The sequence below is a fragment of the Lepidochelys kempii genome, chromosome 1 (genome assembly GCF_965140285.1).
Source record: "Lepidochelys kempii isolate rLepKem1 chromosome 1, rLepKem1.hap1, whole genome shotgun sequence".
NCBI classification, from domain to species: Eukaryota; Metazoa; Chordata; order Testudines; family Cheloniidae; genus Lepidochelys; species Lepidochelys kempii.
The window spans coordinates 80,554,977-80,566,076 of record NC_136380.1 but is presented as its reverse complement, the minus strand read 5'-3'; the positions used below and the strand labels follow the sequence as shown (position 1 = coordinate 80,566,076).

The 11,100-nt window shown below is 41.4% G+C and overlaps 1 protein-coding gene across 1 annotated transcript in view; it reads right to left on the bottom strand.

Moving 5' to 3' along the window:
- Positions 1-925: 925 nt before the first annotated feature.
- Positions 926-11,100, bottom strand: part of UCHL3 (ubiquitin C-terminal hydrolase L3) — a 54,325-nt gene continuing 44,150 nt past the window's right edge. The window contains exons 6-7 of the mRNA XM_073346958.2: positions 10,924-10,982; positions 926-7,969 (exon numbers count right to left, since the gene is read on the bottom strand). Of these exons, the coding sequence (XP_073203059.1) occupies positions 7,886-7,969; positions 10,924-10,982 (143 nt within the window). The 3' untranslated portion in view covers positions 926-7,885. The remainder of the gene's footprint in view (positions 7,970-10,923; positions 10,983-11,100) is intronic.

The following is an 11,100-nucleotide window of genomic DNA, read 5'->3' as shown; positions in this document are numbered from 1 at the left end:
CTGTTGAATCTGAGAGAGTAAAGACTTTTGTGGCAGTCCAAAGGGATGGGGACCGCCTTCTGTATTGTCTCTATGTCAGTCACTCCTTGTGTTGTCTCCAAAGGCACAAGTAAAAATGCCAGAGGCAAGATTCCAGTATCCTGTGACCACCACCCCCTACGTTTCAAATGGAGGGGTTTTTCCCTTTTAGCTCTAGCGACTCTTTGAACTCCTCTAGTTAGGGTGGACACAAGGTCAGCCTTAGGGAAAATGGTGCCCTGGGCGAACTTGTATTTTGGCACTGCTGGACTCCGTGAGCACCCTCCTCCCCCATTGCCCCTGGTCCCCAAGGCTCCCCACGGCCCCATCACCTCTGGGCCCTGCTGCCTTCCCCACCCAATGTTTAATTTGAATTGAAAAAGGTGCCAGAGCTCAGCCCCAGTATAGATTAAGCACTGGCTGGGCAGCCAGAGAACAATAGCTGCTGAGCGGGCACCTGGTCTGAAGGCAACACCACCGCCAGCAGCAGCGCAGAAGTAAGGTGGCATGGTATCTAGTGTATTGCCACCTTTACTTCTGCACTGTTGCTGTGGCTTGAGGTGCCTGGTGCTTGGTCTGTGGCTCAAGGCAGGCTGCACGCTGTCACACAAGGGCTGCATCTTGCCAGAGCCCATGGCCCTCCTGCAGCCCTCGGGCCCTGAGGCACCACCTCCTCCTCCAAGGGGTGCCATTTCAAATTGAGGGGGCAACTTTGTGATTCCAGGAGCTACTTAAGCACCTGAAAACTAGTTTGTTTGTTTGTTTGTTTTTGCAAATAACAACTTAGAAATTAGCTGACTGAAGCACTGTATCTAATTCCTATAGAAAGAAAGGGAAATATACATATATACAAACACCAATTAAACCATATTTTAAATTTATATGTAAATTTAGAACAATCAGGAGATAATAAAGGATGATAGCCCAATCCCAAGCCTTGAAATATCAGTTCTGGAGCTTTAACACAGATATCAGAAACACAAATTTGATACTTTGTACATGATCTTTACTAGAGATAAATAAAATTGTCTTACTTTCTCTTCCCCACTCTCTGTTACTGCCATTATCTACTCTATTTTAATCAATTGCTTTTCACTCCACTAAAAACACTAATTTTAACATACTCAGTTAAGGATTTTTTCCCCCTTTTATTAAGAAGGGGGAATTATTTTTCTAGTTATTTTGGCATTTATGTTTACTGACCACAATCGTGTACATGACTCACTAACATTTGACTCCATCATTACTATTAGTATCAGACTTGAAACCACATTTATTTTTGTACAAATTTTAAGTTATTTTACAAATTAACTAAAAATACAATTTGAAAGTAAGCAACCCTCATCTTCTGAATGTCTAAAGTTAAGTGTTTCAAAAACTAAAATAAAATAATGAACTTTGAAAGAATAAAATTACAGAGAATATATGTGCATTGCACATTTTGAAAGGAAGTACCAAGAAGTAACAACAACAACAATACAAGAGTGCATCTGAAAGAGCTTGTGTGTTGGGGAGACTGTGTGGGGGAGACTGTGAGAGAGTGTGTGTGTGTTTTGGGGGAGTGTGTGAGTGTTGAGGAAGTGTGTGAGAGCATGCATGTGCATGAGAGAGCACGCATGTGTGAGACAGAAAGAGCATGTTTGTGAGAGTGTGTGTTGGGGAGTGTGCAAGAGAGCATATAAGTGTGTCTGTTGAGGGGAATGTGTGCATGTGAGTGTGTTGGGGGAGTGTGGGAGAGCATGCATGTGTGAGAGTGTGTGCATGTGAGAGACAGAGTGTGTGTGCCTGTTCACTATGTTTTTAAGAAAGCACTCAGAGTCAGGAGCCTGAAGGCTTGTTCAGACACCAGCAGCCACTGGCAGCTCCCACTCCAGACCCAGAGAGGCAGCAGTACAGACAGGTTCTCCCCGTCCTGCCATCCAGCTCAGTGGAGACCAGGTACATGGGCAGGGGGAGGGGCACACCCCGACATCAGCCCACCCCTCAAGCCCTGCTGCTCTGCACAGCACACAGGATGCTCCCAGTGATCAGCTTGGCTGGGGGGGGAGGGGGGGAGAACAGGAGCAACAGCTACATGGCAATGGAATGGGGGAGGAGCGGCATCCCTGTTCCAAAGGAGTCACCTGGCTGTTTGCTAGGGTGACCAGACAACAAGTGTGAAAAATCGGGACAGGGGGTGGAGGGTTTAGGAGCCTATATAAGAAAAAGACCCCCAAATCAGGACTGTCCCTATAAAATTGGGACATCTGGTCACCCTACTGTTTGTCCAACTGCCCCCCTATAGCTTGGGTTCCTTTGCCCTCTTCAGATGCTTCTGCTCGCTTGGCTGCCTCTGTAAGCCCAGCTGGCTCTTGGTGGTCAGGGGGGACTCAGGTACCAAACTCTGCACACGGCGTCCTCTGGGACACCACCCAGCTCGTCCACCCCTAAAGCCGGTCCTGAGTGGACATTTTCCATTTCTTTAATCTGTTATATTTCATACACTTAATCATTAGTGTAATGTTGTGGAGGTGAGGGTTTTAACTGTTCCTTAAAGATGCCAGTCAATTTGATATCTGGGGGCGGGAGGGGGGCTTTTTACCACTTATATTAGATAAAAGAAAAGGAGTACATCCGATGAAGTGAGCTGTAGCTCACGAAAGCTTATGCTCAAATAAATGGGTTAGTCTCTAAGGTGCCACAAGTACTCCTTTTCTTTTTGCGAATACAGACTAACACGGCTCCTACTCTGAAACCTTATATTAGATAGGATTTGAATTCTGTACTGGAGTCTGAACTGCTCATTTTATACTCACAATGATTGTGGTGCAAGTTCCAGTAGCAAGCTTCCCTACAGTCTTACTACTATGCTTCAAGCCTGACCTATAGGAATCCCTTTAAGTTATCGAAGGGAGTTAATTTGCTCAGTGTGTCTACTAAGGATATGTGTACCCTGCAATGCAAGTCAGGGGTTAGTAGGACTTGAGTCCACGGACCCTGGGCTTGAAAGCTCAGGGCTTGAGTGTCCACACTCATTGGTGAGCCTAAGGTTTAGACTTTCTGGACCGAGGCCCCACACCCATGCTCCAGTCTACATGGTAGTAAGCAGACCTGAATCAGGCCACCATATCACAGGCTTCTTAGCTCCCTCCCCAGTTGTGGCCGCTTGCTGGCCCGAGTCAGACAGAATTGTATGTAGACAGAAGGTGAGTTTGGGCTTGAGCCTGAGAAGGAGCCCAATCTTTCATTGCAGTGTAAACATATCCTCAGTGATTGGAGTCTGCTGAGACTGCCAACAGTGATACGCATCATAACGTCCATTGATCTATTTTGCCCCTGTATCTTCCTCTCTCCTGCCCATGTATTCTCCTTGCTGTTTCCTGTCCCAGTTACTCTATAATCTTTCCTCTCTTCTACCAAAATCTTCTATGTTCTGACTTTCCAGTTGTTCTTGAGTTTGGCTCTCTCTAGGGTATTGTGCTCTGGTCTCTGTGGTAACTACATACAACTGTTCTGGATAGAACTATGCCCAGAGATGTCCCTAGGCAGTTTCTCTCCTGCTCTTCTGTAGAGAGCAGGCACATTCATTTGCCACTCCAACTAGATACAGGTGTGATGACTAGATCAAACCAAACTGCTCATATCCAGTTCAGTAATTTGCAAATCTACCATCATATCAGAAACCATGTTCATCTGGGTAAAGGGGAGGTCTGTATGTAGAATGGTGGTATAATTTGAAACCCTGTATCCATTAGGAAATGTGCAATCTTTTAAGAAATCATTGTTTAAAATTTCCTGACATTTAAAATTACCTTAAAATTACATATATGCTAATTTTCGCACTAAATTTTCCGTTACACTTTTTAAACAGTTTTTCTATAAGCAAAAAAGTTTAATGGGTGTTATCATTTATTCATATTTTGCCAGTGGCTGACAGAATGCTGCACATCCATCAAGGTTTTAGATTTAAAAACATCAAGAACTTAGTTGTAAACCAAGCATAAGTAGTAATCATTTAAAAGCTAGATCTTAAAGTACTGTGAATCCTCAGCTCCTATTAATCATTAACAAATAGACTAACTCATGATAGTATTGCTAGGCTGAAAGCACTAAAACTTCCTTGGATAAAAGTTTTTGCAGTATACATAAATGAAAGCCATACCAGATGTACAATATTATTGGTAAGTGTGAAAGCAATTCCAACAATTTTTACTAAAATGTGTTTGCTTGTAAAAAGCATACTTGGATTTCAATCAGTTGCATATTGAAAAAACCAAATTGCCTGCCTCAAGCTATTATGAACTTCATTCTAATATATGTTATGAAATCTGATTCCTTACATTCAAATCTATGATACACAAATTGGATTTTTAGCATATCTACTCATGCTTCTGTTTGACCTGCATTGGTGCAACTTCACTAAGGATAGCAAATTGTCCTAATCCACAGATCACAATTATAAATGTAATTTTGGCTGCTCCACAAAATGTATTTGATCTCTGGCTGTAAACTAGATCAGGGTTTTAGATGCACAGGGAACATTTCTCACAGAGGCTTTTTTATGATGGTAACGGGAGCTGGTAGAAAATGAGGCATTGACAAATCAGGTACTTGTTTATTAATTTCCCTCATTTCAAGCTGGGTGAATAGCAAGAGGTCTGTAGTAGGAAGACAGATAATTTGCACCATGTAAACCAAGTACAAGTACCTGCATCTGTTCATTTTTTAAAAGGTTTCTTTTCTTTATCGAAATTCTCACTCAATGAAAGACCAGTTTGACAGTCTTTTGCATCAAGCTGCTTTTTATACTGCATGTTGGACACTTTCTCTTTGCTGGCAAACCAGACATGTTACCTTTGCCCATATCTTCCCAATCAACCTTTTTGGGAGAGTGCCATAGTACACTCTCCCAAGAACACTCACCACAGAACAACTGGGTTGCCATTTTAAGAGGTAAAGGCAGTTCCATCCCAGTCATCACACATTAGGAACACAGTGCAATGGCAGTTTATATATGCTGAGATTTTGAATAGTGAAAGAAGCTGGCGTTGACGCCACACTAATAGGACAAACAAAGGATCTTGAGGCAAAGGTGACTTAAAACATAGGGTAAGATTATGGTTTCAGCAACTAACAGAGAGGATACAAGGAACTTCAGGAATGAGTGGAATCAACTAGGTAATGCCATCTAGAGGTAAATCTTCTTTACCAAAAGGACTAGAATACTACCTAGCCAGAAACTTAGCTGTTTCAAGCACTAGGAACATCTTTAACCTTTGTTGCAGCAAGCAGTAAAAGGAGAACAAATGGCTCCTACACTTCACCTGTGCCACACTGAACTGAGTAGAAACAGCTTCACTCAGGCATCAGGTCAGAAACAAGATTTAGGGTCATAGCAGCAGTGGCCCCAAAATCTTAAGGGTGAAGTTGCTACAAGCAATGTGGCAGAATTTAGGGACATTCATTCATGGAACAAATTTCAACACAGAGTATTCTCTAGGTTTGCTGAAGCATCGCCAAATATTCTACACTCAGAATTTGGGCTTTCTAAAGGGAAGTTCACATGGTTGTGGTGTTTTGGTTACTGTAATATTTACAATTGTTACTGATATGTCTCTTCCAGTTACATTACATGCAACATAGTGCAAAAATTATGGTACAGGAGAAAAAAGGTACAAATATTACAGAGCTGTTGCAGGAATGGAGCTGAAAGTCCAAACTGTTTAACTTTAAACTTACCATTGGCTCTGGACAATGAAATGAGAGGTAGTAATCTATGTATCAATTCAGGTAATGTATTATCACCCACCGGAAATACGTCACACATGGTGGTTACAGAGTTGATACACCTGATAGTTCTCGGATGTGAAGCAATTTCATGGAGTAGAGGCTTTGTACAATTACAGCTAGAATCATTATGTACTTGTGCTGCGTGATGCATCCAATTGGCTGAAAGTTGAAGCTAGACAAATAAGGCACAGGTTTTTTTTTTTTAATGAGAGTGATTAACCATTGGAACAATTACCAAGGTTGTGGTAGATTCTGTCACTGGACATTTTTAAATCAAGATTGGATTTTTTCCTAAAAAATATGTTCTATTTCAAACATGAATTAATTCAGGGAAGTTCTATGACCTGTGTTTTGCAGGAGGTTAAACTAGTTGATCATGGTGATCCCTTCTGGCTATATAATCTAGGAATCTATAAATTGGTGCTAACAGCAAGTGAACATGGAGAAGACAATATTTTACTAAGACTGATCCTTTTAGTGTGTGTACCCCCAACTGATAATTAAAGCAAAAGCTTGTGTCATGTTTTTCCACAGACAGCTGTACTAAATATTTAGTACAATACTATGTGCAATCAAGACAGGTTTCAAGACATTTTTAAAAGGGTACTTTTGATTTACAGCCACTACACACATTTTCTAAACACAAAAACACATTGAAATCTACAAACCCTCTAGCAATCTGCTTTTCAACTGAGTCAAATATATGTAGGAAGCTTTAAGGATGGCTGTTAAAGGATACAATATTGTATGACGCACACATAGCAACATCAAGTAGCAAACATCTACAGTTAAGGTTACCTGACACTTTACATTACAGACCCATTTTCATGGCTGAGAAACTTCAGCATTTGGACTGAAATGTTTCCACATCATGTGTCTGCTGCCTAAGACTGCCTTTTTATTTATTTATTTAGAAAGTTTCAGCTTAAAAGATTCAGACATTTTCAAGAGTGAGGTTAGGGAAAATACATCTTGACAATGTTAAAAATTGTTTTGTTGAGAAGCTCTAACAACAATTTCATGTTTTGGAACAGGGAGATGAAAGCTGGTGAGAGACAGTCACCCTATTGTCAGATGTGCCTTTTGCCATCCCTGTGAAAATTTACCAAAATCTGGACATGCTGCAAGCCTTTGAAAAAACCAAAACCTCCTCAGTTTGCATATTCTTAATAGATTTGTAAGAATTTAGCAGCTAAATTCTCCTAAATTCACACCCACACTGATCATGCTCCATCCCCGTGTGCTGACCACACTGCTCCTACACCACTCCCATAGAGCAAATGAACATGCGCCAATCTGAAGTGAGAGGTGATGAGCAGGACATTCCCTGCCATTGCTTCTCCTGACTGCTAGGGGCCACTGTGGCACCAAGCACAGGAACTGAGTGCAGGGAAACTCTCTCCCCTACGCTCTCAATGCTACCCCTGGCTGGTGCCCAGGCAGATGTGCCCAAAATTAAAAATATTAAGTTTAATTATATAATGTTAGTACTTAAACTGCCTGGATCAGAGAAAAACAGCTACGGCTACTTACTGATGGTAACTTTTTGGGAATAAGCCTCTTCAAAATCTCTTTGCATTTATAAATATTTTAATGAAAACTACTTTTTGGTTTTCTGACTGACCTGAATAAGTGCTTTAAGTGTATTAATGTTAATTTATTTTTATATTAATTTATCATTACAAAACAGTTTGAAAAACAAGGAGCCCTACATTTTACATCTCTGTTGTTGTTCATCAATGTACAGTGTAGTCCCTGAAGTGTGTCTGAATGCATACGTTCAATTCTGGTCATCTACTCTTTACTTAGTTGATGAACTGGGATAAAATATCATAGGGGAATAATTCAGAATAACTAAAAGGAAAGATGAAAGTCAACTGCATGGAAGATCTTTGGTGTGTATATGTAAGATTTTGTTTCAAAACAATTGCCTTAGGAACAAGCAACAAGATGCAGTAAAGACTAATTGAAGATTTAATCCATATATACTCACATCATCAACATGTTAGTGAAAGTATCAAAAGTCGTACATTAATATATGGCAATATTTTTGTTTTGTTTCAGTAGATTAGTGGTGCAGCTTTTCCAAATGGGATAGTTAAGCTGCAGACAGAGCAATTGCATTAAATCTTAATTCTTCTGGGTCACGTTCCATGAACTTCTTGCAAACTTCTACTGCATCCTATTTAAAAAATAAGATATGAAAACACACAATCACTACTTATTATATAAAAACACACTATTACTAAAAACAATTAAGCAATTGGCACATGAATTAAATACAGTATTGTAACTATGATTTACAGCAGTTATGTCCCTCATGATTCTTTCACTTTCTACACAAACTTTACCAGGGTGTCAAACTGAACTGGAATTAATTTCTAATCTGAGTTGACACTGTTAAATATTACTTGCTGTGCCCAACGTAAGCAAGTGTTTTGAACCTCAGGAACAAGGATGATTTATTTAGTTGTTGCATCTAACAGTATGGAACATTATGGGTTACATTTCAAAAGATGAGGCAGCTACATAATTCTTTCTGCACGTTTGCCTTTAGTAGTACTGCTGCATTCAGAAACTTTTCTCCTTCACCTGCAGATGTAACTGAACTCCTAAGCAACATCACCAGCTTTGTATGTTGGGAAACTGGAAGACTGTATATAACTCCTGTATCTAATCTAGACTGAGGGTGCACCACACAGTGCTTGTTATTTGTGTTAGAAAATATGAGGCATGTGAAGGAATAAAAAAGGAAAATATGCATTCATTTCACACACACAGTGTGTGTAATTTAAGAAAAAGTGACTTTGGCAACTTAAAGAAAGCAGCCTGTGTGTCTCCAGCCTCTTGCTTCCCCAAAGATTATGTAAAGTGACCATAAATGTTAGCTCTCTATGCGTGGTGTACTCCCGGGAGAATTCTGCACCACTGCGCAATGCAGAACTTTTCAGAAATTAACGTTGGGTGTGTGGAATTTCCTCCCCCGACAGAAATGGGCTGCAGAGATATTGGCCGCCACTAGGGGCCACTGCACCCAGCAGAGCCCAGCTCACAAATAGAAGACAAGGATGGCGAGGAGCGGGGGGGTGTGCTGGAGGATTTCCAGCAGCTGCAGTTCTCAGTACCCCCTGAAGGAAGGAGGCAGTAGTGCGCAGGAAACTGTGGGACCCAGCATCATCAGGCTGTTTCTCCATCTGGATCCCTGGGGGTCTAGGAGGGTAGGCTCTGTGAATGTCTGAAGGCTGGCCTCTAGAGGGTAGGGGATGTGAATGGGCCAGGGAGGGCCACATGGCTGGGCTCTGGGCAGAAGGGGGTGTGTCTGGCCCCTCATCTGGGCTCTGGGGGAGAGGAGGCAGAAAAGCAGGAACTGGGTTGTTGTAGAGGTTTCTTTAACTCTCTACTCCTGGGGGAATTTGTGTGTGTGTCTGTATTGTTACAGACATACTTGCTGACAGGTATTTTGAAATAAATTACCAAAATAATTGAAACTGGCATGATTATATTATGTTATTTTGACAAATAGAATATGCAGAATTGCTCAGAATTTTAATATATGTGCATAGAATTTTTAATTTTTTGAACCAGAATTCCCCCAGGAGTAATGGTGCTATCTGTTCCCCGACTGGCATTACTTGTGTGTGAGAAAAGTTTATTCTCAAACCAAATGTATTCCCTTTGGATCCATTTTGCAGTCTAACAGCTCCGGGCACATTACTCCTGGGGGAATTCTGTGCCAATGCGCATAATTCATGTTGGTGCAGAATTTTTTTCCCCCCCTGGTAGAAAATGCATTCTGCCCAAGAAGTGCTACAGTACTACCTTTTACCCACCGGAGCCTGCTGTTGCGCCAGAACAGCCAGCGACTGGCAGTAACAGCTAGCTGCATTTGTCACAGCAACCTGTCCATGGAGCCAGGTTAGGAGGCCGAGAGGGGCACATGGGCTGCTGAGGGGGTGGGGGTCAGACTGGGATTCAAAAGTGCTAGTGGGGGGACAGACTGGGGCGTGGACTCAGGAGCTAGTGGGGTGACAGCATTGAGGCAGGTGTAGAATGGGCAGGGGCATAGGGGAGTGCAGGGCTACATGGGGACAGGAGAAGATGTGCCTGACTGACTGGGAGAGGCTTGGGGTCAGAGTCTGCATGGGGGGGAACTCCCCAGCTCCCTAACAATCCGTACCCCACCCAAAGAAAACTGTTCTATATTTCTCCTACCCATGCCCAACAATCCTTCAGGTTCACTCCCAGGCTTCTTCCTTCTCCCTCAGCTCCTCTATTACCACTGACTATCTGAACCCTTTACGCTGCTTCTGATAGGTGTGGGAAATACATTTCTGTACTGTATTTTAAATGAATTACTCAAAGTTCTATATTAATATGGATAGTAGGAAATCTGTTTTTCAAAAAACATTTCCTGAATCTTTCTTGTCATCTGTATTGTTTCAGACATACTTGCTGACGGGTATTTTGAAATAAATGACCAAAATAATTGAAACTGGCATGATTACATTGTTTTATTTTCACAAAATATGCAGAATTGCTCAGAATTTTAAAATACTGTGTGCAAAATTATTAATTTTGTGGTGCAGAATTCCCCCAAGGAATAGCACATTAAAGCAGCAATGAGCAAGTACGTTTAAGATAAAAGAGGTTAGAAGGGAATAGGTAGAACACAAATTGTGGGGGTTGAGAACTAGGGCAAAGACTATAAATGCTGGAAGAGAGAGAGAGTGCACCCTTTGTTAGCATGGCATCTCTCAAATTATAAAGGAAATAAAGGGAAGGAAAATAAAATACCTTCGCTCAAAAGTCCTCAGACACTGGTCATTTCAGGGCTCCCCCATCATGTATGCATGGTTTGAGAGCAACAGAAGCATAGGAACACCTCAACATGGGAGAAAAGGTAACCTGATCTATGGGTATGGTACCCTTACAAGATTTCTGCTCAAGCAGCTCTTGTCCACCATATTAAAATGTTCTGTTATACACAGAAGTAACGGCATGGGTATTCTGAAATACTACTGGCTGAGAACTAATTAGAGGCCTTTTCCTCTTATCCCTTCCCTTACCCAACTACATATCTAGGAAGTGCATAAAGTTCAAGTTGCACAAAAACTTAAAGGATTTTTCTATTCTTACCTCTAAAAAAGTGTCATCACTAGTTTGTCCATGGTTTATTGGAAAAGGTTTGCGCCCATCTGTTGGAATACAAGCAATTATACAAAATATAGTTGTAAAACGAAAACTGGAAAACTTGTAATTTTCTCAGACAAGAACATAAACCCAAAGCATTAAATAATTCCCTCCTCGTATGAG